Source organism: Embiotoca jacksoni, unplaced genomic scaffold (assembly GCF_022577435.1).
Source record: "Embiotoca jacksoni isolate LCO1_2020_lvr unplaced genomic scaffold, fEmbJac1.0.p SCAF_8, whole genome shotgun sequence".
In the NCBI taxonomy this organism is placed as follows: domain Eukaryota; kingdom Metazoa; phylum Chordata; class Actinopteri; family Embiotocidae; genus Embiotoca; species Embiotoca jacksoni.
In genome coordinates this window covers 3,923,830-3,951,820 of record NW_027185436.1, presented here as the reverse complement: position 1 = coordinate 3,951,820, position 27,991 = coordinate 3,923,830, and the positions used below count along the sequence as shown (strand labels likewise).

General features: G+C 43.1%; 3 protein-coding genes across 6 annotated transcripts; 2 read left to right on the top strand and 1 right to left on the bottom strand.

Annotated features, from left to right (window-relative positions):
• Positions 1-7: 7 nt before the first annotated feature.
• pmpca (peptidase, mitochondrial processing subunit alpha) lies at positions 8-7,298 on the top strand. The gene is made up of 13 exons (XM_069178207.1): positions 8-86; positions 1,155-1,360; positions 1,456-1,535; positions 1,623-1,705; positions 1,810-1,904; positions 1,978-2,078; positions 3,137-3,400; positions 4,521-4,613; positions 4,700-4,818; positions 4,906-4,996; positions 5,225-5,287; positions 5,375-5,519; positions 5,606-7,298. The coding sequence occupies exons 1-13, from the start codon at positions 40-42 to the stop codon at positions 5,773-5,775; spliced, it is 1,557 nt and encodes a 518-aa protein (XP_069034308.1). The 5' UTR covers positions 8-39; the 3' UTR covers positions 5,776-7,298.
• A 48-nt stretch (positions 7,299-7,346) lies between these two features.
• On the bottom strand, positions 7,347-15,575 carry inpp5e (inositol polyphosphate-5-phosphatase E). Of its 3 annotated transcripts, XM_069178204.1 has the most exons (11): positions 15,493-15,575; positions 14,058-14,920; positions 12,839-12,962; positions 12,627-12,724; positions 12,416-12,540; positions 10,910-11,029; positions 10,641-10,748; positions 10,247-10,408; positions 10,025-10,140; positions 9,698-9,834; positions 7,347-8,464 (listed from the first exon to the last, which is right to left on the bottom strand). In XM_069178204.1, exons 2-11 carry the CDS (start codon positions 14,852-14,854, stop codon positions 8,332-8,334), a joined length of 1,920 nt encoding a protein of 639 aa, XP_069034305.1. In that variant the 5' UTR covers positions 14,855-14,920; positions 15,493-15,575; the 3' UTR covers positions 7,347-8,331. The 3 variants fall into 3 exon arrangements, with proteins under 3 accessions (XP_069034305.1, XP_069034307.1, XP_069034306.1); XM_069178206.1 differs by lacking the exon at positions 10,910-11,029; XM_069178205.1 differs by lacking the exon at positions 15,493-15,575 and having other exon boundaries at positions 14,058-15,070.
• A 155-nt stretch (positions 15,576-15,730) lies between these two features.
• LOC138215804 (gamma-crystallin M2-like) lies at positions 15,731-17,751 on the top strand. 2 transcript variants are annotated; one of them, XM_069178209.1, is made up of 3 exons: positions 15,731-15,757; positions 17,140-17,382; positions 17,473-17,751. In XM_069178209.1, the coding sequence occupies exons 1-3, from the start codon at positions 15,731-15,733 to the stop codon at positions 17,749-17,751; spliced, it is 549 nt and encodes a 182-aa protein (XP_069034310.1). The 2 variants fall into 2 exon arrangements, with proteins under 2 accessions (XP_069034310.1, XP_069034309.1); XM_069178208.1 differs by lacking the exon at positions 15,731-15,757 and adding an exon at positions 17,013-17,045.
• Positions 17,752-27,991: the final 10,240 nt, after the last annotated feature.

The window sequence follows — 27,991 nt, the reverse complement described above, 5'->3', positions numbered from 1 at the left end:
CTTCATCCGGGTTGATTTCCAGTCACAGAGCAAGTCAAGATGGCGACTCACATGTCGAGGTGCAGAACCTGGAGTCGCGTTCAAAGGTAACGCGTTTAAAATAAATGCTCACAAATTGACAGCGGGCCGGACTTTGATACGGAGAAACAGTGTGAGCAGCGCATCCGGGATCTTTCGCGCCACGTGGCGTCGTCACGTGTGTCTTCCTCAAGTCAGTTAGCACGGTGCTAAGGAGTTAGCCGCGAGGGAGACTTCGGCAGATGTTACATCAGGGATCCGTCATGGAGGTTCACACTTCAGTGATACTCAGACAGCTCAGTGTTACACATCAACACGGTACAGTTTGAAATGCTGGTGAACTCGTGTGGACTTTCCTCTTTGTTAGACGTCAGCTACAAGCTAAGCATGTTTGATTGTAGTTTAAATCGTTTGATAAGTACTCGGATTAAAAGGTGTGAATGTTTCTGCTTTAGTTCAGTAAGTATGGGCTGAAACTGAAGGATGTTTTTGGTACAGATTAATACATGTATTTCATCATCGAGGTATGGCTGAGATAACTCGTGTTTTAAATGTGAGTCCGGATTGGTGACGGCAGAAAGAGTTCAGGATTGAACATCCGTCACGTTATTTTGATCACTTTCAAGCCAAAAACAAAAAAACCCATCAGGTCTCTGCCTGATCAATAATACGGATGAACTCTGGTTTGACTGATGCTCTGCGTGAGTCGGGTATAAACTGAGTGTCTGATATATTCAGATGTTTCCACCAGGATGAGCTCTGAATGTGTGTGTGTGTGTGTGTGTGTGTGTGTGTGTGTGTGTGTGTGTGTGACCTTGTGCTGTCAGTTGATGTTTTTAGACTCACAGGTTTTATTTCTGTGTGTGTTTTTACAGTATTTATGTCTACGGAAAGTGACATGCGGTTTAAAAAGCGGTTGTCCCTGTGAACGGTGACTTCACCTGCTGTCATATTTCTACACACTGAAAATGTCCACGTGTAAGCTACTATGACATTGTGGAAACTTGTTTCTTCCCCCCCTTGTGCACCTCAGACGCAGAGCAAAGCCCTATTTCACTCAGCAGGTGCCATACGAAGTATTACGTTTGTTTAGATTATTCTCCGCCACCACCAACGTTGCTTCACTGTTCTCAAAGGTTCGGGATCGCAGCTTACAGAAAGTACAGCAGCAGCGGCGGCAGATACCCAAACATCTCGCTCTCCACACCGCTGCCTGGGATCCCCAAACCGGTGTTTGCGTCTGTGGACGGTCAAGAAAAATACGAGACCAGGATCACTACTCTAGAAAATGGCCTGAAAGTTGCCTCCCAAAACAAGTTTGGTCAATTCTGCACTGTTGGCGGTAAGTTGTGGCTTTGATATGGAAATGATAATCATCTAGACTTCCCTTTATCGTCTGTCTGAATTGGATGAAATGTGTCTTTCTTTCTTTTTTAGTTTTAGTAAATTCTGGATCAAGACATGAAGCGAAGTACCCGAGTGGAATCGCACACTTCTTAGAGAAACTTGCCTTTTCTGTAAGTACAACACGGTAAACGCTGTAAAATGAAACGTCAGGAAGGTTTCGGTGTGTGAAGTAACGCTGACAACATTTCTATCTGTAGTCCACAGCGCAGTACGGTAGTAAAGATGAAATACTTCTCACATTGGAAAAACACGGGGGGATATGTGACTGCCAAACATCGAGGTATTTAACACATCTCCTGTCTCAGTCTCAGAAAATGTTAAGGATTGTTTGTGGAACAGTATGTTGATTGTTTTTGTGGCGCGTTGTTTGGTTTTGCTGTGCAGAGACACCACCATGTATGCCGTGTCTGCTGAAGTGAAGGGTCTGGACACGGTGGTCAGTCTTCTCTCCGACGCTGTTCTCCAGCCTCGCCTGCTCGGTAAGTCCGTCTCTCTTCAGGTGGGTGCGAGGCGTCTCCAGCAGTGAGCTGAACTGTGTTCGTTTTCACGCAGATGACGAGATCGAGATGACCAGAATGGCCTTGCGCTTTGAGTTAGAGGATCTAAACATGAGGCCGGACCCCGAGCCGTTACTCACCGAGATGATCCACGCTGTGAGTCACACCTCGTTGGTTTTAACACCGCAAACGCCGGATATCAGCTTAAGTTCACATTAAACAATCCGTGACCCGTGTCAAAGTGTTTTAGCCTCAGGTGAGCATTGATATGTCGGGTTGCTGCAGCAAAAAAATGTACGTGCTCATTTCTTTTTGGGATTAGTTTGTTGTAAAGCTGGGTACCAATCTGCAATACTTTTATTGCAGCGACTAAATTGCTTCTCTACTATCTACTTTCAGAAAGTGCCTTGTCATTCGGTACCACATTTTGAAACCTTCGTCTCCATTAACATGCTTTTGTTTTAAAATGCATAGCTTTTGCTGTGTTTACTCAGGAGTTAACCTCAAGCGTGTCAGCCACAACGTCCACAGCATCCACAACGTCCACAACATCCACAGCATCCACAACGTCCACAACATCCACAGCATCCAGCATACGGAGCTTCTGCTTGGTCGGCCCGCCTTCATAGAGAAAATCCTTCGGTTTCAACTGGAGTAAATCTCACGTTAAAACATCTTATTTCAAACTCATTATCCATCACATGCCCGTCTGAGTTGTTTTGCGCTGCAGTAATTTCAAGTTTGTCTCCAGTCAGTGTCTACTGACAGCACGTGAGGCGTTTAGGGGACATATGTTAATTGTAGCTACAGAAGACACTGCCCTCTCCAAACTGCATGAAAACTAAAGATGTGTAGCATAATGCGTGATGTAATTTTCTTTTATTGAAAAAAATGTTTCACATTAAATTGTTATCGAGAAAAGTGTTGTTCGGGAATCAGTATCAGAGTCAAGACATTGGTAATGGACACAAAACTTTGGTAGTTTGATGACTAATAAAATGTCAGAAATTTGGACAGGACTCAGTTTCATCTTAATGTTAACATTAATGCTTGATAATTGACCAAATTGAAGTGATCCTAAGAAATATATCAAGTTAAATCTTTAAACTAATAATCTTCAAGGTTTTCCTACAAATAAATGTGTGTTTGAGTCCCTCTCTATCACTGACTGAATGAATGAATGCAGTACGTGACTGTTCGGTGTTTGTTTCTAGGCTGCATATCGAGGCAACACAGTCGGACTCCCTCGCTTTTGTCCCGCAGACAACGTAGACACGATCGACCAGAAGGTGCTTCACGGCTACCTGAGGAACTACTACTGTCCTGAGCGCATGGTGCTGGCCGGAGTGGGCATCGAGCACGAGCAGTTGGTCGACTGCGCCAGGAAATACCTGCTGGATGTGAAGCCAGTGTGGGGGACGAGCATGGAGCCCAACGTGGACCTCTCTGTGGCTCAGTACACCGGCGGCATCATCAAGGTCACTTCATGTTTACAACTGTTCGGTCTCCGTTGCTGATTTGGTCCGAAATGTTTCTTCAGGATTGAAGATGGTGAAAGAGTCCATGTTGCATTTTCATAATTACAGAATTATGGTTTCACTGAAGCAGCAGAAGAACTATAGAAGTGATTTCAATGCATTTAACCTGAAGTCACGGTTGGCAAAAAAATAATTGAATTAACATCCGTGAAAGAGTGACACAAGTTTTTTTTTTTTTTTTTTTAGGGAAACAAAGTCAGGATAAATTATTACAAATCAATCCAATGTATATGCTTGACAATTGAATAGGTCTGTATTGCATGTAGAAAAATGATATCTATCCAAGCTGCTCCTTAATGTTTTTTTTCCAATTCTTTTTATTCATATTTTTACTCAAAATAACAAACATCAACATTTTTATCAGACCTCCACTTAGTGCAGTACAACTTTTCATGTTATTTTAACCAAATAACCATGTAAACAAACTAAAAGATGTCTTTATAAATAGTTCTTATTAATTTCATTTAGTGCAGGATTGTCATAAGATTGTCTTATAATCAATTCTACTTCAATTTGGTGTTTTAGCTTTAATGTTTACAGTCACAACAAACAAAAATCACAATTGTACTTCATCACAGTTCCCCGAGTGAACTCGCTGTATTTAATTTCAGTTTATTTTTTTAGGCGTTGTATCCGATTTTTAGTATTGAATGCAGCTTTGTTGCTACCGTCTTCCAAAATGCTACATTGCTTTGACTTTACAGGCTGTTGTGCTACTTTTGATTTTAAAACATTTCCACGCTGCACACATCTTGGTCCGCATGTACGCCACACGCCAGCGTACGCTCTGCATCCTCCCACAAATCCTGCTCTTCTTTATGACACCCTGCAACAGTTGATGTACAACCAAAGAAGGGTCTAAATATATCTCCGTACAGCTGCTAACGATCAGTTGAAAATGTTTTGATCGACCTCGATACCGGTCCTTGACATCGCCTCGGGACATCAGGGCATCCCTCGTCCGAACGTTTTGATTGGAAGTATTTGGAGCTATATGAGCATTGCAGCAGCTCATCCTGAAGGTCGAATGATAATAATGATGATGTTTTTAATCCGTTAGATGGAGAAGGACATGTCCGACGTGAGCCTCGGCCCTACCCCGATCCCAGAGCTGACCCACATCATGATCGGCCTGGAGAGCTGCTCCTTCCTGGTGGGTGTTTGGAGAGTCTCGGAGAGTCTCCAGCCGGGTGCCCGACGCATGCTAAGTAAACGAAAAAACATGTTTTCCGTTCACAGGAGGACGACTTCATCCCATTCGCAGTTCTCAACATGATGATGGGTGGAGGCGGCTCGTTCTCTGCCGGAGGGCCGGGGAAAGGCATGTTCACCCGCCTCTACCTGAACGTGCTCAACAGGTGAGAGTCTCAGCCTCAATCCTCCGTCGCTGTAATTCAGGACAGCGGTTTGTTTAGTGCTCACTGACTGTTACATTTTTGTCGCAGGCATCACTGGATGTACAACGCCACCTCCTACCACCACAGCTACGAGGACAGCGGCCTGCTGTGCATCCACGCCAGTGCCGACCCGAGACAGGTCGGTGTAGACTCGGGACAGCAGCGAACCACAAATTCAAAACGATCGCTGATTCAGCAAAAAGAAACGAGGGCTCTATGTTCTTTACTCACTGAGCTCTGATTGAAACGGTGGAGCGGACTGGTTTTCACTAACAACAACAACAACAAAAAAGACAAGCAGAGGAAGTGATGTCAGCAGTTATTTTTGAATGGTTGGTCCATACATTTTTCATACATTCCTCTCCAGGTGCGGGACATGGTGGAAATTATAACCAGAGAGTTCATTCAGATGGCTGTCAACGCAGGAGAGGTAACGATCACCACAGCTCTGCTCTTAATGCTGCTGCACAATCAACCTGAAACAACTTGTACAGTGTATGACATATTGTTTCCCCAGATGGAGCTGGAGAGGGCCAAGACTCAGCTCAAGTCCATGCTGATGATGAACCTGGAGTCGCGGCCGGTTATATTTGAAGATGTTGGTCGGCAGGTTCTCTCCACGGGAAAGAGGAAGCTGCCCCACGAGCTGTGTGATCTAATAAGTAAGAACTCGCAGAACGCTCGTGGTGTTTCTTCGTGATTTATCGTAAGTCGTTGGGATGCTAATTAATCATCGAATCGTTTCCAGGCAAAGTGACAGCCAGCGACATCAAGAGAGTGACCACCAAGATGCTGCGCAGTAAGCCGGCGGTCGCGGCTCTCGGAGACCTAACGGAGCTGCCGTCGTACGAACACATCCAGGCCGCCCTGTCCAGCAAGGACGGACGTCTTCCCCGCATGTACCGCCTCTTCCGATAGACACCCCGTCGCCATTCAGCCGCCACCGGCTAACATCACTGTAAATTAACTGGACTTGAAGATTACACTAGTGTTCCCTCCCAACGCAGGACTCGGCACAGCTCACTCGGGGGGGGGCACTAACACCTGGGCTCTGACCCGGACCTCCGCCAGAGGGGATTTTAAAGAAACTATACATTGTGCTCTACAGTAATCTTAGTCTGCATACAGATGGACAATCTGTATTTGTTGTTTATGAGCAGGAAGCCATACATTATTATTTTCTAGGCTGGTGTGCAGAGTTCGATTTTAAAGGGACAGTTCACCCCGAAGCCACAATTGTCATGCGAGTCGCTCATTGCAAAACCCCAACACCAACCTCTCCTGTATAAATGAATGGTGTTACACCGCAAATCCTCAAAGTAAAACATGTTTTGTAGTAGGTAAGAGACTTTTCACTGCTGCATTACTTTCCTCAGTTTAAAGACTTGTCAGCTCTGAAAAAAATTCCTCTCTTTTACCCACGCCAAATAAAAAAATAGTCACAATTATATGACGGTGTTTAATAATGTCCTCTCAGGGATGCGCAGCCAAATATCGGATGAATCGCAATGACTTAAGAAAATTCTGGATCAGTGACAAAGTTTCCTGTTCAATGTAAAGTTTGAAGAGAAAGTCGGTATGTCGGTGTTTTATGGTCGTGTTGGTGCTCTTGCAAACGACCTGAATTACAGCCCCGGAGTGGGAGGAGCCACCGCTGCACTAATATGGTGTTTCCGCCACGAGCCCAATGAGCTTAGCGTAAAGACTGGAAAAGGAGTGAAGAATTCAGCCTGATCCTGTCCGTCCACCCGCATCTGGAGAGCTCACAAATAAACAGCTTTTTGTTTATTCTGTGCAAAATTCTAAGTATAAGGGTTCATCACCCTCATCAAGCGTAAAGTTGTCGTTTTTTTTTTTGTTTTTTTTTTATCCAAAAGGATATCACGTGTCAATAAGAGGGCGCCAGCAGGCCAGCTGTCTCCGTGGGGTTGTTTGTGCTAAACTAACAGCTGCCGGCGCGTTGTTGTGCTGCATTCACGTAACCTCGTTGAAATGGGGGGGCGGGGGGGATCACCCACACTTGGATGAGTGTTTGTACATTAGTCCTGGGTGGGTCGCGAAATAGCTAACCGGGTAGTCACCCCCAGTTAAACAGCCTAAATGAGCTTGTTTTGTTTGTACAAATAAACAGTGAATAAGTCCTGTACAATTGTTTAAATCGACTGTTTTGAGTTTATTTTTGAGGAACTGCTTTGTGTTGCATTTGAGAACAGGCTGTTCCGCTTTCAATGACGGTTTTCACAATGTTACCTGAACGCAGCATCAACACAAACAAGACTTTGGAGGATGTCATTTGATAGGAGACATTTGAAAACATGTAATACACACTGAAGGGTTTGTCTCCGGCTTCTGACTGCAGTAAATGTACACGTGAACTCTCAGCATCTGTATGCCACCTGGTAAATAAATGTAATTACATGAATAAAATAGTATATTTTAAAGGTCTTGTTTTGTACTATCATGAGCAGAATTCAGAAAACAGACAGGTATGTTTTAAAACGTTTATTATGGGCTGTTACTTCTTAAGTGACATAAAAGATGAGAGGTCCTGATGAGATGAAAACAAGACCTACAGGCACTTTTTTTTTTTTTTAGGAGCAGACCGCTCCTCATGCTGGGAATGCAAGTTCAGTAATGTGTTACATACAGTACATGGATGATTTATGAGCTTAGACAACAGTGAGCTGGACGGTAAGGCATCGAGTTAGTCTGTTGCGAAGGATCACTTGGCCTAAGAGGAGAAATATTTGTGACAGGCGTTTACAGTATAAATACAATGTGTGATTTCCTTAAAGAAACGTAATGAAAGCGTTAAATAAATTGAATCTCCCTGAATTTTAACAGTAACTCCTAACAAGATGTAACCACATTCATTAGTGTCTTGCTCTTGAAACTACACAATATATTTGAACTCATGATGGAAATAATGCGACACCCGCTCAGACTATAAAAAAAACCCAGCAAAATTCAGGTCAATTGCAGACACCTAAATGTTTACTGAACTTATGTTTAGTGCGCTATCTGATGATAAAACCACAAGGCATTCGAACACTGATAAAAACATGACATTACAAGACATGATGCTTTTACAAAATAAAGAGGAAATGGATGCAGTTACAGAGTCTGTAAGGTTAAATCAGTCCACACTTGAGCATGTGACTGAACGGTAAGCCACGACGGCGGCCCCCCTCCCAACCTGTCCCTGTCATGTTTGAGTAAAGGGGGCTGAATAAATAAAAGGCCAGACTACTGCTGTGTCTGCAAACCTCTCTTGTCTGCCTGACCTCAAGGTCCCTGCCCTCAAGTACAGCCAGCTTGGCCAGGACACCGTGCTGCTCAGTGACCACGCCCACCACCGGGCTCAGTGTGGTTAAGACAACTCTGGTTTCCTTTTGGTCCTTTTCCCCCGTTTCTGGCACAGTTCGATCCGGCCCCGCCTGGTGTGGTCTAGCCTGGAGTGCCCGTCTGAATGTGTTAGGAGATGGTGCAGATGGTGCTGCTGCTTTCGTTCTTCATGGCCTCCCTCCTCTTCAGCTCCCTGCTGATCCTCCTCTTGATGCCCTCCAGGTACAAGCCTCGGTCAAACTGTCCCGCTCCCAGAGGAATACTGACACACACACACACACACACACACACACACACACACACACACACACACACACACACACACACACACACACACACACACACACACAGAGGGAAATACACAACAATGCAGAAAGTTTGTGATTTTAGGATTTTAAGAAAATGCATAAAAATTACGACCATTACGAAAATGGCAACAAAAAAACCCCACATTTGCAGGAGTTTAAAACACAATATAATTTGTAGCTGCAAAGCGGCCGTGTTCACTGGAATTTGTAGAAAGTCTCTACTCTTTCTCAACCTCAACCTAAAGGAAAGTGATACCACTGTGCATTGTTTATCATTACAGGCACTGTTCCCAGCTGGCGATATCATACCCAGGTACCCAGGATGCATTGAGAACATATTGAGATCCGATCTGTTCAGACCACCTCCGCAGGTGGACGGGGAAACGTGTGACCACAACCTTTTAGCAGTGTGAACGCGAATGTGTGTCCTGGGCCACATCTAAGGACCACCTACTCAAATGTCATTCTCTCAGCAATAGAAATAATATCCAACAGAAGAAATATCCTGAGTGATTCTGCCAAGAGCAGCTGAACTGGACAAAAAGTCAAAGATTTACCTTCAAAACTGAACTGGTGGCTATAAAACAGCTGTTTACTGAATAAAAACAGAGGCTGTCCACCTGACGCTTGTTTTACCAACGCCTCCTCTGGGTTTAGTATTTTTCATTTCTGTTTCTACTGCTGTAGAAAAGCCCCGCACACTCGCACAGTTCATCTATCCATCGCAGCACAGAGCCTTAAACGACATGATCCGGCCGAGCCTGACGGTTCAGGTTGTAAATTACAAACTTGAGTGTTCAGACATGTACAAACATAAAATAAGCCACAAATTTCTAACAGACGGAGCATTAAAATGAGGCTCAAGTGAGCAAAGATGTCTCACTGTGTTAACTGCCTGTTGCGTTGACTCTTCTCTCTTTGCATTTCTGTACAGGTTCACCTGTTTATTTACATGATGTCGGTGTTCATTTGCATATAGAGCAGGGAAGTGGAACATGATCGCAAGCGGTCACTCGATGAACACATGGAGACACATTCTAACACCAGCTGTGATCAGACGTACTTAGAGCCCTTGTGATCGGATCACCCAGGACGTATATGACAATAGCAGGTATGAACAGGGCCTGTGTGACCTCCGATCCGTCAACATATTTTAAGGCATGTTTTAGAGTGTCAGCGGGACTCACTTGTCTCTTCCCGGCCTGAGTTTGACCTGAAAGACACCGACGACGGGCCGGTGGTCTGAAGTCTTGATGTTCGAGCAGCTGCTGTATTTGAAGACTTTTATGTCATCAGCCTGCCTGTTCCTGAACAGGATCCTGTCCTGGGAACACAAACAGAGAGGTTCAACCCTGCTCAGAGCCACCAGTCAAGTTTACACTTAAATAAGAGAAACTGAAACGTCTCTAAAAATGATTTTTAAAAAAACCTGGATGTCTTATTTTGGTGGCTAGAATAACAGAGCATCTGATTATCTTGAGTCATGTGCAGCTTGATGTTCTGCTTCTTCTTACTGTGTATGAAGGAGTTCTCTGTTTGGATGTCGTGTCGTAGACATCGCAGCCGATGTCAAACTTGTACGTGGGGAAGAAGTGGATCGGTGCCTCCTGGAAGCCTTTGAAGATTGAACCTGGAGGGAAGAAAACAATCCGCAGGGTGAGAATCAATCACACACAACGACCTACTTCTATAAAAACGTTTCTACATGTCAAAGCTGTAGCCTCCTACGTGCGTACCGTCCTTCATTTCCTTGGAGAGCTGGTCGTGCTCCAACAGAGGGTCCATGTCGCTACCGACCGTGCGGTTCATGATGGTCTCCACATCAACCCGGTCTTTACTCAGCCGGAAGTTAAAATCTCCAAACCAGAACACCTGGTCGAATCTCGTGGTGACGTCAGCTGCGATTCAAAGAGCCATCGTTCATTTATTATCAAAGATTAGTCTTTCAGGCATCAAAGCTTTAATCACAGCTCGGTGAATCATGGATCACTGCTTGGACAAAGATGGTCATTGACATAAAGCTAAAAATATACATCCCACTGACAGAATGCTGCATGTTCGGTGCAGCAACCGTCCTGATTGTTTTCATTTTCCACCTCTTTCCCACAACGTAACTCCAGGGAGTCTTACTTGGTGTGGAGCGGTACGGGTTGGTGTCCGGGAGTCCTTTCGGGAGAGCTAGAGCCTCGACGATCTTGTTGTAGTCCAGTATTCTCTCGTAAATTTTGGCATCTCCAGCTGAGAGAAGAAGAGAAAAGCCCATCAGAAACATGAGAGACTGTTTGTGTTGCATCTTTGCAAAACCAGTGTGAAAAGGTTTTGACCCCACCGCTACAACCTTCCTGAAAAATCACTCCCTCAGTGTGACGCCTCCCTGACCGTTGAAACCTCCTACTCACAGGTAAAATGGGATGTGATGAAGAGGAAGGAGGTGCCGAAAAAGGTGAAGGCGATGCCCACAGCCCCTTTAGTCTTGATCTGAGAGATGATCCTGGTTGTGACTGTGGCGTGCTCCACCTCTGTGGGGGTGGGGGGGTGGGGGGGGGGGGGGGGGGTCAACAAAACATGTGTTGTGGTGGGTGATTGACAGAACAAATGTACATGTGCAGAGTACGAAGAGCAACAGGATGAGTCGGACTCCTTTAGCCAATGATGATGATCCAGCATCTGATTACTAACATACAAGGTGCGATCAGAAATCAATCTTGTTGTGAACGAGGAGAGCGAACGGAGAAAGTCTTCCAAATGAAATCGCTTGATGGACATGAACACCTGTGGTACGTGCACATTTCACCGTGGGCTTAAAACGTGAGCAGAGAGCTCACATCAAATGTTGTGTGTCCAACTCCGGAAGTCAGCATCAGAGATCCTTGAAATGCTTCAGATAGCCTGCGGCGATAAAAGAAAGGAGCCTGGTGAGCTCTTCTGTGTGATGTGATGTGCGGTTCAAGAGGGGCGGGACGTTCCTGCCCGAGACCGGAACAGTGCATCAGGTCAGGAATGAAACTGGGTGGGTTTTTCTTGACATCAGCAGGGTTGGGCACCGTGAATTTAACGCCCAGGTTCGTCTGTCAACACCGAGTTCTGCTGCGACCTTATGAGGCGTCGGAGGGAAAACTTGAAATACTCGCTCACGAAGGTTATTGCTTCCACCTGCTCTGTTCACATCGCTGGGCTTCCATCCATTCGTGCACAGCAGGACCGTCTTTTTGATCGCACCTTGTATGTAATAACAGGGTTTCTGCAGGTTCACCATATTACATTTAAGACTAATACGACAAAAATCCAATTTAACCCGTTTCCATCCAAAGTATTAAATAAATCAATGAACAGCAGTTGGTAAGAGAAGAGTTAGTTACTAAATGTAAGGATTTATTAACATTTATGCAATTTGTATTTTGTATTTTTGAGTACTTCCCAGTTATATATTATAGTCTGAGCTTCAATGATTAGTCAATGAATCCACAATTAAATATCTGAACTACTTTAATATGCAGTTATTTGGAGTTCAGGAGAACATCTGATGATTGCAGCTTTCAAATGGGAGAATTTGTTGCTTTTGTCTCACATGGTGGCAAATTTAATGCATTCTCAGGTTTCAGCTTCTCAAATGGATTTTTGGTCAGAAAAAACAAAGCATTCATAGTTTTGATAACACTTTTCACTCTTTTTGACATTTGTCAGAGCCCATGAGTAATTCATTAACGGAGAAAATAATCATCCACGTAAAAATTAAAGATCTTTACAGTAAAAATGTTTTTAAGGTCTTTTTCATGGAATCTAAATGACAACTTGCCTTTCCATTAATTAGGATTAGATACATCACAATCACTACCCCAAGCAAATATAAACAATGGAGCGATATCATCTGACTTTATTTTATCCCAAACTGATTCCTGACTTACCTGAGCAGAACCAGATGAGGTCTCTTCTGACAAATACAGTGAGATACAAAACACCATGTGATGCTGCATATAGCATGACGTAGTAAGGTCCCAGAGTCTCCTGAAGACGGATCTCCCACTCCCTCCTGCACACACACAGGCACATGCATACCAGTTAACAGCCCTGATAGAGTAATCAATCACAACAACCCAGCTTTTAATTCTAACATACCTGTCAGGACAGCCCTCCTGGACCCCAATAATATAAAAGTCTTGCACAAATTCAGAGTCTGTTGGAAGGAGGAGATCATCTAAGTTGGATGGAAGGCCCTAAAAACCACAGAAACTTGGTTACAACTTGTAGTCTGAGCTTGCGTTTACAGTGATTAGACTTTAAATGGTTCTTGGTCTGTGAGACGCTGCAGAGTCCCGATCTCCTCCCACCTTTTCTCCCTGCATGTTCCAAGTGGCGATGTAGATCCCCACTCTCCTGTTGGGGAAGTAGCGGTCCAGCTCCTCAGCCCCGAGCAAGGCACCGCTTCCCAGCACGCTGCCCTCCAGGAAGCTCCTGCAGGAATGAAATGAATAAATGTGTAGCCTGGTGCAATTTAAATGACACAGGACACAAACTGGACTCAGCGCTCTCTGTTTCTTGACTCTCAGAATATGAGAGAAGCATTAATTAGATTTGGAGTATTCAAATAGTTGTAATTTTATAACCCTTGGCAAACTGAAAGAACCTGAATACATCTAATACAGTAAAACAAGCTGATGCATTAAACCAGCACATAAACACAGTGAATACGCTCAGTGTATAAATTCAGCACATAAACTCTGCATGAACGCAGTGCATGAACTCAATTCATAAATGTAAAGCAGACCAAAGCATACTCTGTGCATAAACTACTGCATAACCTCCATCCATAATCTGAGGCATGAACTCAATGCATAAAAAAAAACTCATCAGCGGGGAGCATGAACGTGTGTATCAAATATTAACAGCAGGAAAGACATCAAGGCTGCTTAAAAGTAAAAATGTGACTTAGTGACTCGGGGCTGACCAGAGATGTATCGTACTAAAACTATAGACAGAGGACCAGTTATGTCCTCCGTCTGGTCAAAACCTGTGCTGATCGAGCATCTCCTCGTAAACCGTCCTCCACGCTGCTATGTTCCTGTTTCTCTTGAAGATGTGAGCAACCTACAGGCTCAAAGTGAAAACTGTCTGGAGGATATGATTCTGGAAAAATGAACGGTCGGCGTAGCTCAAACACAAACTACTGCTTTTGACCCAAATGTGCGATGCGACTCGGCCCCACCCAGAGGAAAAAAAAACTAATATAGTGGAGTGTAGTGGATATGAGATATCATATCTGATTCTCATGTCGTACATGTGCAGAGAATAGAAGCCTGGCAGATCTCATCCCGACACACAAATTAAGACATATGTGCTACTGCATGACTGTATTATAGTTTCAAAGGATACAAATATGGAGATTGACTTCTAAATTTAGTTTCACGGCGTCACTGGCCTACGTCTATACCCTTTAAAAGAGACCAGCATCTTATAGCCCTCAGACACCAGAGGGAGTAAGCCTAACAAAAAAAGCCATCATACCCAACTGGATTACATCATCTCCAGGGTCTCCTATGCTTACTGTACCTTTTCCTCACATCCTGGGGACTGATGGGGCTCAGCACGCTGTAGGTGGACCTCATGGAGTTGACAGAGACACTGTCCGAACCCATGTTCTCCAGAAGCCGGCTGTCGCTCAGGTTCCTGTGGAGTCTTTTTCCGAGCTTCTCTCTGGCCGACACGCCATAATCCAAACAATCCCTGTCAATCCTATTAGCTGCCCTCAAAGTGGTTGACGCAAAGCTCCTCTCCAAAGCAGGCAGCGGCCCCGAGGGCTGCACGGGAGACAGGCCGGGTATCCCCCGACGGTCTGTGGGGTCACTCTGCTGGCTGCGCGGCCTCCTTTCATACTCAGAGAGACTGCTCCCTCTGTCTCTGAAGACCGGGGATCCTCTCGTAGCAGCAGACCGGGGTCTCGCGTTGGAGTCCTTCCTGACGCCGGCGGCGCCGCTGACAACAAACCGGCTTGGAGCCGGAACCGCTCGGTCCTCTCTCAGCGAGTCTGTGGAGGATCCGGTCTCAGCTGGGTCACTGAGACTCTCCTGGCTGCTCCTCAGCCTCCTGGCTCTCACGGTCTCCTCCACGGAGACACTTCTGCCGGACTTGGACAGCCTGGGTACGGAGGGGGGCCGAGGCTGGTACGGACTGACCTCCCCCCCCGCGTTTCGAGCAGTGAGCGTCAGGTCATCGCCGTGCTCCTTGTGGGATTTGATATCTAGCAGGGAGGTCGCGGGTGGCCTGACGTCATTGACGACGGAGTCTCCTTCACCAGGAGCCCCGCGGGACACGCGGAGGAGGGCGCAGTCCTCTCCATTCTCCGTCATCCTGTCCTCATGTCCTCATGTCCTCATGTCTCAGACCAAGCTGTCATCGCTCGGCGGCTTGAACACCTGCAGAGTTGAATATGTTTCAGTGAAACGTGGAGGCCTTCGTGTTTCCTCTTTCATCATCAGACACGACAAACACCGCGACGATGAAACATGAATCATGAATCATGAATCATGAAACATGAATCATGAAACATGAAACATGAAACACGAATCATGAAACATGAATCATGAAACACGAATCATGAAACACGAGTGATGAGATCACAACTTAACTGAAGCTGAATACTGATGCGAACAAAGATCATTGAAGATGAGCTGTCTGGATTCTTGTGAACTTTAGACGTATACATTAGACGCAGAACTAAAAAACAAACAAACACAAGTTGAATCATGTTCTTAACTAACTCATCATCTGCTTTAAACAATAAGTTTTCATTATAACACGCTGATTTAACTTAGCGGTGCTAAAATGCTATCAAAACAGTAGCAATAGACCCAAAGAAGCTAGCCGCGCTAACTAACGTGTAAAGCGAGCGTTTTAATAATCGTATTAATGAACAGGTGATGTCGGTGGTTCCTGTTCCTCTGTACGAACGACGTCTTACACCTTCATCAGCCTGAAGACACGTTACCTTCTGTGAACTGTTGGTTTCGGAGTGGCTAATTAATCAGTAGCTCTTTGATTTCCTTAGCAACGTTTGACAACACAGAGTTTGTAACCAAGAGAGTCAGAATGAGAGTCCGCGAGGTTTCACAGCGCCCCCCGCGGCCGAGAGGAGGAATTACACCAACGCGTTTATTGCCCACCTCTGGAATAAAACTGAATACGTACAGGTTGAACACTTCGTCCGTCATGGACTAACTGGATTCATGGCAATAAAACGCTTAAAGGCGCCTGTTGGTACATAATTGTATTATGAAAGTTAAACTAGTATTTGATAGGATTCATACAACAAAATAAGGGAATAAATCACAGGCTGCATTTTCGTAGGTTACCCCTTCGTCCCAATAAAATATTTTACCACTTTACCTTCCTAATGTGACTGTTTTATGTTTTTGCTTCTCTTAATTCAATTCCAGTGTTTGGAGTCATACATTTGTCAGGATTAATGGAGAAGAAACCTCACCGTCCATGACATTATTTACTTTTAATGTACAGGGAAAAAAAGAAGTCTGAGGATAAAAGTTAGAGAATAAATGATGAATTTCAGACACTTGCAAACACACACACACACACACACACACACACACACACACACATGCTTGTCTCTTTATACTGGTGAGGACACTCATTGACATAATGCATTCCCTAGCCCCTTACCCTAACCTTAATCATCACAACTAAATGCCTAACCTCAACCCGTACCCTAGCCTAATTTAACACTAACCCTAAAACCAAGTTACAACCCTCTAATTGCACTTTGAAGTAGTGAGGACAAGCCTAAATGTCCTCACAAAGTCTTTGTCCTCATAAATATGTTTTTTTTACGTATGATAGCAATACACACACACACACACACACACACACACACACACACACACACACACACACACACACACACACACACACACACACACTTATGTACCATAATTTAAATATTTTTACATTTTTCGCATGACATCTGTTTAATGGATCCAAACATCACTTCAATCAATCAATTCACCAACCCTGCCCTCCTGCACTATAAATACCTCATTCATTTTAAAAGTTTCCTTGCGTGTTTTAATTAAACCATAGACGTTTTCCACAGGCACTCCATCATGCTACACACTGTGTCAGGAACAAAGAAACAACAGGAACAAATTTTGTTGCTGACACACCAGTGTGTGTCGCACTGAGTGAACCCTATCAAGGTGTGCCCTCTGATTGTTAACCCTTTCACCCTCCCTCTGACCCCTCATTGTATGAGAAATAGCCACTGAAAGGTTCCCTGACCTCACTGGCCCCTGGAAATGTGGACAATCCCTCCATATTCTGTGAATTTCGATGGCATTGTTGCTGGCTTCGGGAATTTGGACAAAGGGCCTGTCCGTGGGTCAGGTATAAAAGCAAAGGGTTAAACCAGGTAGAGGTACAGAGAGGTGCAAGAGCAAGAACAGCAGCATCACAAGCAGCAGCAGCCGCAGCAGCGACAGTCAATTTACCAGCAAAATGACTTCCACTGGAATGAACAGCATGAACAAGGTACGTTTTCCATTTCTAAACCTCGGCGCGCTGTGGCTCCTGGTGCTGTAACTGACACCAAATCCATTTGCTAACCAAAGTCTCTCTCCCACAGATCATCTTCTACGAGGAAAGGAACTTCCAGGGTCGTTCCTATGAGTGCATGAGCGACTGCCCCGACATGTCCTCCTACATGAGCAGGTGCCACTCCTGCAGGGTGGAGAGAGGCTGCTTCATGGTGTACGACCGCAACAACTACATGGGCAACCAGTACTTCATGAGGAGGGGCGAGTACGCTGACTACATGAGCATGATGGGCATGAGCGACTGCATCAGGTCCTGCCGTATGATCCCCATGGTGAGATCTCCTGCCTGGTTAGATTTACTGTAGATGACACCTGACACTGAAATGTTCTGTGTTGAACCCGCTCTGTCTTCTGCTCCACAGCACAGGGGATCCTACAGGATGAGGATCTACGAGAGGGAGAACTTCGGAGGCATGATGAATGAGCTGATGGACGATTGCGACAACATCATGGACCGTTACCGCATGTCCAACTGCATGTCCTGCAACGTGATGGACGGTCACTGGCTGATGTACGAGCAGGCCCACTACAGAGGCAGGATGATGTACATGAGGCCCGGCGAGTACAGGAACTTCATGAACATGGGCATGAGCGGCATGAGGTTCATGAGCATGAGGCGCATCACCGACTCCTGCTACTAGACTCTCTCTGCACTGAATAAAGCTGTCATAAACTGAACTGCTGCTGTGTTGAAGTCATTGTTTGCTCTGTTCCAATTCACAGTTTACACAAATCAAAGATGGTCAGTGTCGACTTCCTTTGTAAATCACAGGGTGAATAGCTGGAGGCTATAACTGCGTATCAGGGCCACATGGTGGAAAATAAATTAGAGGCACCTTGCATTTTATGAAAAAAAGTAGAAATGTCGAGAACAAAGTCAAACTGTCAGTATTAGTGCCAGGCATTGTGCCATCTTGGGCCAAGTAATACATACTCTTATACTTATAGTTACACTGTCTTGGTCTAGAATATTAACCAACATGCTTTATGTAGCAGAAGCAGGATCTGTTTCTGATCCTTGTGGTGAACTAGACAGGATGAAATGAGCTGTGTCTTGTTTCAGAACCACTAAAACATGCACTGGCCAGCTTCTGCCGAGCAGCTGATGATTTGGAGCGGCTGATCCACAAATGTACGCACATTCATGTACAGACATTTTGTTGTGGTTTTTACCATCCAGCTAGAAATTAATGCCAGCCTAATTTCTGTCTCTGTACCTCTTCTTTGTCAGGCTGCTGAAGGTCCGAAGGATCAATGATCAGCTCATGTTGCTGGACCGAGCTTTCTTGAACCTTCTGGCCTTCCCAGTTAAACATGGATGCAGGTAAGAAGATGATGCATTGCCCCAGAGAGCACAAGGTTTTAGGTATGTGGCAGCTGGAGTTGCTACCAGAAATGTCACAGCCAGCTGCCACAATATGAACCTGCTTCTGCTGCCGCGTGGACATCATTTTCCACGCTGAAAATCCAAATCTCTCTTTTCCTCACTATGTGAAGCCTTAGTTTTGGTGTTAGCTAATGTCAGATTTAATTTTAAGTTGCTACTCCGATTGGTTAACCATTTAAAAAAAAAATTACCAAGGAAAGCAAACGCCACACATTCACCACACATTCACTTGACATAACATTTAGAGAAGCCTGGCTTTCCTTGGCTGCAGTGATCAGAAGTTGGTCATTGGCTGTGTGAAGCCTTTTGTTTTGTAGCTGAGAACGACATGCTGCTCCAACTGCTGCCTTCTTGCTATAATAAGATGTAATAGTTGTTGCTCTAAGCTGGAGGAAGTTTAGTCTAAATGTGAGTGGAATTCAAACTGTTGTGTCTCCATTCTTGTCACATAAATATTGGAATAATTGAGACAGCGTGAACAGTGAATCTGACTCAATCTGAATGGAAGCCCGACAAAATTACATCCCTGACTGCACCACAGGCCTGTCAATCAAACAGACACACCCCCAAAACAAGTTGTTTTTTTTCCCCAAAATGCAAATGAACTCAAGAATGAACTGATACCATTTTGGTGGCCAAAGGTCACCATGACCACACAAAACCTGTTTCCTAAAGAATTAATTTGCTAATAATGACATAATTTACACAATTTTCTAACAGGATAAGATAATGGAGTAATGACATTTTATTTCCAAAAAGTCAAAGGTAAACTTCACTGTGACATCAAAAGCCATTACTGAATATAACTGAGGAACAGAAGGGGAGATTTTGACCATATTTCACATCTGGTTGGATACTAAAGCAGCGACATTAATCTTGGGTGAATGAAGTATTGTCTTCTGTCAATTAGCAATATTGATCAAGCATGTGAACTCATACTGTATAAAATATTTCTTCAAAGTCTTCACTACATGATTATGGACAGGTGTGGATGTAAACTGCAACTTGACCGGTTGGTGCAGTAAAACAACCAGGAGGCGGCCTGGCAGCGTAGTTGGCCTGTTCCAACACAATAGCTGAATGAGATCGGATGGGTTACAATCAAACTTTGTGCAGGCATTCATGTTGCTTTGACGATGAATCCTATTGACTTTGATGTCTTTGTTTCCCTCCACTGTCATTATTTCAACATTTATGGTTCTCTGTGGCGTATCTCAGATTGCTATGAAATTTCGTGCATGTATTTGTTTCCCATTAAATTTCATAAATGATATCAGTAGGCAAATATATTTCACTTATTCAGTGAAAAATTCCAACATTAATTTGAACAGTTGGCTCAAAACTAGTCACAATGTCTCAACATTGATCCTCTGACTTTTTATTTACTTATCTTTGGTTGACTGTGAACTTGCAATTTTATTATTTCATTATATTACAATTCTGCTTTTCTGCTGTTTCTACTTAGTGACAGTGGTTTTCAGTTTGAACTATGATACTAATTTGGCTTAAAGGGGAGACGTTATTTTTTTTGTATTTTTTAATAAAATGGATAAATGATTTACATATAATTTGCATACATCACTCATCCTGACCTGCAGTCTAACCTGAAACCTCGTACAAATACAGTACTATCTTTCAACACTGACTTCCAACCACCACTGTGCTTGAATACAGGGTCAAAGAAATGTCAGTATGCCTGTAGACTATGAATGTAGTTGGAGTTATGAGCATAAATCCTGGCTGTAGGTTGTATAATGACGTACTCATATATTCAGGAGACTTTGGTTCATTCTTTTTGCATTTCTTTACCTGTGTGGGTCCTGGTTTAAAATAGCCCAAAACATTTTTTCACAATACAGACAGTTTACGCATACATTCGGAAGATATAATTGTAAATCAGTGCCTATCTCTTATATATAGTTTCCATGGCTCAGAGGAGCATATTGGAAGCACATGTCTCTCTATCCTTCTTTCTCACTCGTTTTCTCTTTCCTCTCTCCTCTTCCTCCAGAGAACAGCCAATCCAGCGAGCGAGCAGGGAATCGATGCTCTGATACAAGATTCAGCCTAATGAGGATCAGAAACATCTTAATAAAGACCCATAATCCACCACTTAATCCCTCATTACAGAATCATCTGCATTCTCCAGTCCTGCTCAGTACCGCCGCAGTGGCGGCACATTCAGGTCCATTGTTCTGCCTCGCCTCATCTCTCACCCAGGGCTACGTCTCCCTTTGTCTCCCCTCGGTGTCAGTTATATTTGATCCGCTCTCATTAGACTTTCAGACGAGATGAGCAGAAGGGCCTGAAAATAGTGCTTTTGTGTGCACTTCTATGCTATCTCATGTCTGAAATGGAAAATGAGACATATGCTTAATGAGGAGGGGATGGACTGGGACCTGCCGTCCGACAGCGAGATAGGGAGAGTATTGTGTGAAGAAAGTGCTTTGACCGATACTATTTAAGGACACACTTTCCAGGCAACGTCTGTGTCAGTAATTATGACTTCTGAGAGTGTTTGAAAATTACTCTGAAGTGGGACAGATGGATTAAAGTTTAATGCTGAGCCCTGGAGACTTTCTGAAGCTGTGTTTTAGTTTCATGCAGCATTAACACAAAAGTTGTAAAAGTTTTACTCAAGTTTCAAAAAGTATACTCATACTGCGAAGGATATTTTGTAAAAGTACTTTAGTGCACGCTGTATTTTATATCCTCAATTGTCCAAGGATTAATCTATCAAACCTCCTTGTCATAAACCCATTTCTCTACCTTTTGAGCCACCGCCAGAATATCGGCCATGACAATCATCAACAGACTACAAAGGTGTTTTTAATTAAACTGGCTCATTATATCCAATATCTATCATAAACTCGATCTGTATTGCATTTTTTAAACAAGGTACCAAAGTATTTTACAAAAAAATAAATAAAAGGCAAATTAAAATAAGACATTAAAAGGGCAAATGATGTGAACATGATCTGAAGGTCACTACAGAGTTAGAAATTTGATCAAATATGAAATTGGCTGGATACGAAGAAACAATCAAAAGAAAGATTAGTAAATCGTATTTCTATAAAAGAATAACTTAAGAATGACTTTGGAGGACATCTCACTGCATAGACTCGGCCTTCATCCCATTGATGCCAAATGAGACCTAGCAAGTGCCACATACACGACCGGGTCAATTAATCCTGAATGTAATTTGCAGCGAGTCCATTTAGTGCTTTGAAAGTGATGTGCGGGATATCACTAAACTGTAAGAACAGATAAAAGGTCTCAATTGGGGGCAACAAGGCTAACGAGAATTTAAAAAAACATGGCCATGCAGCCTTGGGAAGAGGTTGAAAATATCAGTGCAGGTGGACTGTAGGGATGTAATATGTTTTAAAACTTGTTCTCACAACAAAAACTACAGTTTAAACAGAATCCCATGTGAATCAAATGAGCCTCGTACAGAGGGTCAACTGTAGCTCATCCTGCTGATCCCACTGAGAATCAACAGCTCAGTCAGCAGCGTCCAGGTAACTGTGGTGGTTAACCTGCATCTCTCCAGCTCTCATCTAGACCCAATAAAAAACAATGTGCAGCCTCTTCTAGCTCATGAGCTCAGACAGGTTGATCATCCACTTCCTGTCCAAAACAAAGCTGAGAAAAGCCAAAGTAGATGAGAAGCTAAAGAATTTGTTAACAAAACTGCCCTATAAAGCCACATCTGCTCCATCTGTGTTGATCTTGTGTTTTGGTTGGTTTGATCTTGATCTCAATGAGACTGCCTGATGACAACAAGTTATTCAGAAGAACCAAATGAACAATGAAAACTGGACTTAATTAACATTATTGATGTTAAACAAATGTGTCATCAGAGTGCAACATTCATGGCTGCTGCATGTCTTGAGCTTCTACCTTGTGTTCATACCAGTGCATCAATAAAGCAGCACACTGGTGTGAGCCATGTGGATGGGAATAGTTAGCATCCAAATGCCAAGCAAAATTAGCCCCATCCACATGAACAACATGCATGCAGACAGACAAACTCCAATTTAGACTAACAAAGGTGGTTAATACAGAATTATGAGCCTAGAGAAGAGGAGGAATCTCTTTTCCTTTAGGTGAAACTGTGAGATGATCCTCCAGAGGGTTGTATAATTAGCCCCATGAAGGTGTGGAGACGGCTGATTCTTAACCAGCACTACCCCTCCCTCATCATTACTCTGTGTATTGAGGTGAGTAGGAGGTGGAGGGGGATAAAACAAAACAAATAAAACTCATTAAAGGTGCCCGTGTGGTTACAAATCCCCCTTTGCAGTGGGCTAACGCACCACAGACATCATTAGCTGCGGTCAAAGGAGTCATCGTTATTCTGCCTGGATATGAACTCAGATCAAAGCCTGCTATAGTTCATTGTCTTTTAACCTGAGGCAGAATTCAGAAAATCAGAGCCTCTGTTTGGCAGGTTTCCATTTTTCCTGCCTGATTCTGGCCTGCGGAGATTCAGAAAATCGCTTGACACAGCAAGCGCAAATCTTGAGATGAAAAAATCTAAATGTTTTCTCCAATGATGCACCGATGGCATTTTCTTGTTGTGAGGAATGGAGTTTATGTTTGATGATGCAAAATAAATGAGGGCTCTTTGTAGTTTTGTAAAAGAAACTTGTAAAAGAAACTCAGGCAATAAGAGGCCTGATGTTTCCCTTGTTTTAAACCACCATAGCAGGGTCATTTTGTTCTGTCTGTCTGTGACCACTTTGGTCTTAGAAATGCAAATGTCTGTCACTGAATGAGTAAAAGGGCCTGATTTACTAAAGTTTTGCGTGTGTAAAAGCACGTGCAAACTTCACACCACCCGCAAAAAAAATTCCCAGCTGATTTACTAACCACGTGCAGTGAGGACAGTGTCATTCAAATGTGCAATTTAACACACATTGTCCATTTTGCATGTTTGCCTGAATGCATATGTAATATTGGGCGTTTTTACTTGAAGGTGCAAAATACTGAGAGGGGAAATGCAAATATATACACTTAGCACCCGCAATGATATTTACTAAACCTGAAAGTATAAGCAGGAGAAGTGATTGAATGTATTTTAGTACGACTGAAAGGAACGTATTAATCAGGTGGCCACATCAGGAGACGCGGCTGCTCTTATTGTGGTGAGAAGGAGACGTAGAGAAACTAAAGAATACGTGGAGAACGTGTTTTACACTCGTGGGGGAAAAAAATTAAAAGACGGAAAAATTATTTAGACTTTTCGTCTGGCCACAGATGACATTTTTGAGTGATTGGATTAACTGAATCATGACTGACAGCCAACAAGAGGAGGAGCCACACAATACCAGCAATTAAAAAAAAACTCCTTACGACGCTGCATTTACTTTCCTTTGGGTCCATCCAGCGTGTCGCTGCTTGGATATCCCACCCAGTCCCGTTATTAAAGTGTGCTGTCACAGGTCCTGAATGCATCCTGCAGAATTTACAGGTCTTCATGAGGTTCACGAGCACTCGCGAGGCCCTGAATGAAAAGTCACGTGCTCATCACAGAAAGATCTGGACCTGCTGATTGGTGTTTGATCTCATCCTCCTCTTTTATTTGCTGACGTTTTATCATAAGCCGTTTTTTCCCTCCTAATATCTTGCCATCTTCTCATAAGTTCATCTATGGATCTTTTTGTTATTCCCATTGACTTCCTCACTGATAATCTCCGATATAGCGTTTTGTGCTTGTTATAGGCCCTATTTATGTTTATTAATTTAAATGGATCAGATTTTCTTCCTGGTTGTTCTCTTCGAACGGGTGGAATCACTTTAACACAGCAAACCTCTCATTTAAATACAGCGATTTGCACCTGATATCAAAGACGCAATTACTCTTATAGTAAATCACCCGCAAAACAGGAACAAAATAAATGTGCAAACTTTTTGAACAAGCACCAATTTAGTACCCTTTATTTGAGGTCTTAGTAAATTCAGGCCCTTTGTGTCTCAATTTGTGTACTTCCATACTTGCACTTCCTATTTTGAGTGTGTACTTTTTCACACGTAATTATTAAATATTGCATGTATGTAGTGTATGAGCACCTGGATGCTGTACTCATTATGGTAAAACTAATTTTAGTGTGAATCACTGGACACTTCCCACCCTCAACGGTTGCCATATTTGCCATATCTAAAGGGGAGGGACCACCAACCTATTTCAAAAATCATAAAAAATGGCAGCTGCTGCTGTTGCTGCAAACGCTGCACTATACAAATGCAGTTTACATGTGCATGTATCTGAAATCAGATACAGTTTGTGTAACTGAGTGATTAAATTACACCGTTGGTCGGCTGAATGCTGAACGACTTCCGGTATCTGTTTCAAATATAAAGACCTGCAGCATTTCCTACAAGGTAAAGTTTAAATTTGACATTAAAGCTTTTATCTAGACAAACAGTAGTGCAGTCTGTAATATGAAATAATAAATGATACAGTAACATAAAAACAGCATAAACTTATAATATGAAAATGAGAGGCATAACCAGATGAGAGTCAACACGTGCCAGCTTTGAGCTAAATGCTAATGTCAGCATTGTTAACTTGCTTGAATGACATGCAGGTATAATGTTTACCATGTTAGTTTAGTTGGTTAACATGATCATATTTGCCAATTGACTCTAAACAATGCTGAGGCTGATTAGAGTAGGTTTAGTTTTCAGGTATTTGGTCATTAATTACAAACTTCCTGTCGACCTCATTGTCATTTAAACCATAAGTCACAGCGTCTGAATCCTCCCCAGAGACGATGTTTGGATCCAACATGCCATGTGTAATCCACACCAATCTCCTGCCTCATTTCACACACATTTGCATCAGTGATCCCATGTGACTGGCTGATCAGGAAAAAGTATTTTTTGTCCACTGGTGTAATGGCCTCAGCGTGCCCTGACAACTTGATCTCATCTGTGTAAATAACTGCATGTACTCCTGCTCACACAACCTGTTTACATTAGGCAGAAACAGAGGCAGGTGCAGGGGTTTTCTCCTCAGGGCAGCTCACAGCTGTGACGACTGTAACTGCTATCAGACACAGAGTGGACATGTGCCAACAAACATACTGTTCACTAATCACACGATAGCATCTCCAACCAACAGACAGCAGGCACATGTTACAGGCCTCAGGCACTCCAGCAGCAGGCTGAGTGGAGGCTTGTACACATGTAAGAACACATCCAGATTACTGCAAGAGGGATCATGAACACATATGGGAATAAACATGCAGACAACCGTCTTCTCTGTTTGTTGTAAAAGAGGAGATTACCGTTTACGTCTGGACAGCTTTATGTGCACAAGCACAGAGTTTAGCAGTGATTGAAGAAGTACTAGTTTGATTCTTTACTGGTGTAAAACGAACACTGTTTGAAAGCTCTACATTACAAGAAAAAGTCACGCATTAAAAAGTTACCTTCAAAGTAAAAGTACAGAATAAATAACTTATGTAGTTTCCTGATTATACTATTTATACAAAATAATATTATTATGAATGATGGAATAACATGTAAAGGCATGCAACAATCTCATTATATAGCTGACTAACAGTTTGATTTGACAAAGAAATCTTAAACCAAGGAACACTTACTAGAATCTGCTATTTCCAAGGTCACAACTATAACATCGTATATTTTCAGAAATTATCCTACAACTGATCATTTTATATTTTAACAAATAATAATTATAAAGTAATACAATGTTATGTTCACAGGCTGTCCGTTAGCTTCCTTTGTCATCCAACACTAACAGACATGAACATAAGATATATAAAACATAAAAATAAAAAATATACAAAACCCTCTATTACACACGTAATAAAACCAACATAGAAGCTTGCCAGCTTTGTATCTGGGGTTACTTTTCATAATCTTATCTCAAAGTCTTTCTTCCAGTTATGAGGGATCTTATTGCCAGAGCGCACAATGATGTTTTATTTTTTTTTATTTTTTTCACTTTATTAATCCCCGAGGGGAAATTTCTTTGCTACAGCAGGGGGGCTCTCAGGGGGGAGCTGCTGCAGCAGGCTGCCACTAGCGCGGCGCCAGGTAACCTGACCTGAGGTGCATGTTTTTGGATGATGGGAGGAAGCCGGAGAACCCGGAGAGAACCCACGCAAGCACAGGGAGAACATGCAAACTCCGCACAGAAAGGCCCAGGACCGGATTCGAACCCGGAACCTTTTTGCTGTGAGGCGACAATGCTAACCACTGCACCACCATGCCCAATAGTGTGCAATAGTCCAACCTTGTGGCAACTGTTTGTGGAAAGCTGTTTCCTGTTTCAACATGACAATATCATATCATATCATATCAATGTCACAGAGACACTTTCACAACACTGCCTTTGTTCAACTATGGAAAAACGTCAAAATAATATAAACAAATAAATAAATAATTGAAGGGAAAATGGCCCATTTGGACATTTTTATATTCAAAACAACTCATCTATGGATGGGCAGTTTTCTTCAGTTCTATTCATGCATTTATTATACCCTTTGTTAGTTTAATTTATAACAACGCACAACATTTTCTTTAATTTGTAAGAAACTAGAAACTAAAGCTTTCAAAAGAAAGTAGCAGAGCAAAGAGTAAAGTATTTCATACTGGAGTGTAGATGATTAGAAGCCCACAATATAAAGTGGCATGAAAATAAAATGAGGTACAAGTACCTTAAATATTTTACTTGAGTACAGTGCTTGAGTAAATGTACACGGTTATATTACATCATTGTTACTGGGTGTTGCCATATTTGGGTGTCTGCATACTTCTGGTCAGATAGTGTATTTTCTATGTAAAATCCTAATTCCCAAAACAGTTATAGCTGTTGAACAGTTTGGATAAGTTTTTTGTTTTTATCTGGAATTTGACTCTGCTCAGACTTATCTCAGGTTTTTTTCTACAATCGCACCCCAACACCAAATCTACTTCCTGTGCCTCACTGAACCATCTCCCACTCTGTTTCCAGCCCTTGCTGATAACAAGTCAGCTCTGCAGGAGGAATGTGAGCTCTGGCGTGGCGTGTTTCCCTCCGTGTGTTTTCCCTCGCTGGCTCCGTCCGTGTGTTTGTTGCAGTTGGAACGCTTGGGAGAGAAACAAACACTGACTCCAGTCTGCTCGTAACACCAGGAAGTGGAGAATGGAGAGTGGATGTGGCAGTAGTGGGAGAAAGCCAGGACTATTGTATTGTATTGTACACTATAACCGCACCAACACACACACACACACGCCCCCTGCACTGCACTGGTTAGCAGTATAGGGTCAAACACTGAACTCTGAGTGCTGACTTTTTAATGAAGTGGAAGGTCCAGTGTGATATCAGCACCGACATTAAAAAGGCTGATAGTGTTTAACGTATTAAAAATGAAGGGAAAGTTGTTCGTTTAGTTTTTTTGTTCACATGCAGATTTTTATTTTAGCTATAGAGATACTCTTTCCCTGAAAATCTGAATGGTGTTTCATGAATAGTTAAG

Bases quoted from the DNA above. Each gene is read 5' to 3' on its own strand.
- pmpca (XM_069178207.1), top strand. From the start codon at position 40: ATGGCGACTCACATGTCGAGGTGCAGAACCTGGAGTCGCGTTCAAAG. The intron at 4,997-5,224 runs GTCGGTGTAGAC...ATTCCTCTCCAG, and splicing joins CCAGTGCCGACCCGAGACAG to GTGCGGGACATGGTGGAAAT. The intron at 5,520-5,605 runs GTAAGAACTCGC...AATCGTTTCCAG, and splicing joins CGAGCTGTGTGATCTAATAA to GCAAAGTGACAGCCAGCGAC.
- inpp5e (XM_069178204.1), bottom strand. From the start codon at position 14,854: ATGACGGAGAATGGAGAGGACTGCGCCCTCCTCCGCGTGTCCCGCGGG. The intron at 12,541-12,626 runs GTATGTTAGAAT...GTGTGTGTGCAG, and splicing joins CAGGAGGGCTGTCCTGACAG to GAGGGAGTGGGAGATCCGTC. The intron at 11,030-12,415 runs GTAAGTCAGGAA...CCACCCCCACAG, and splicing joins CCTCATCTGGTTCTGCTCAG to AGGTGGAGCACGCCACAGTC.
- LOC138215804 (XM_069178208.1), top strand. From the start codon at position 17,013: ATGACTTCCACTGGAATGAACAGCATGAACAAG. The intron at 17,046-17,139 runs GTACGTTTTCCA...TCTCTCCCACAG, and splicing joins GAATGAACAGCATGAACAAG to ATCATCTTCTACGAGGAAAG. The intron at 17,383-17,472 runs GTGAGATCTCCT...TCTGCTCCACAG, and splicing joins CCTGCCGTATGATCCCCATG to CACAGGGGATCCTACAGGAT.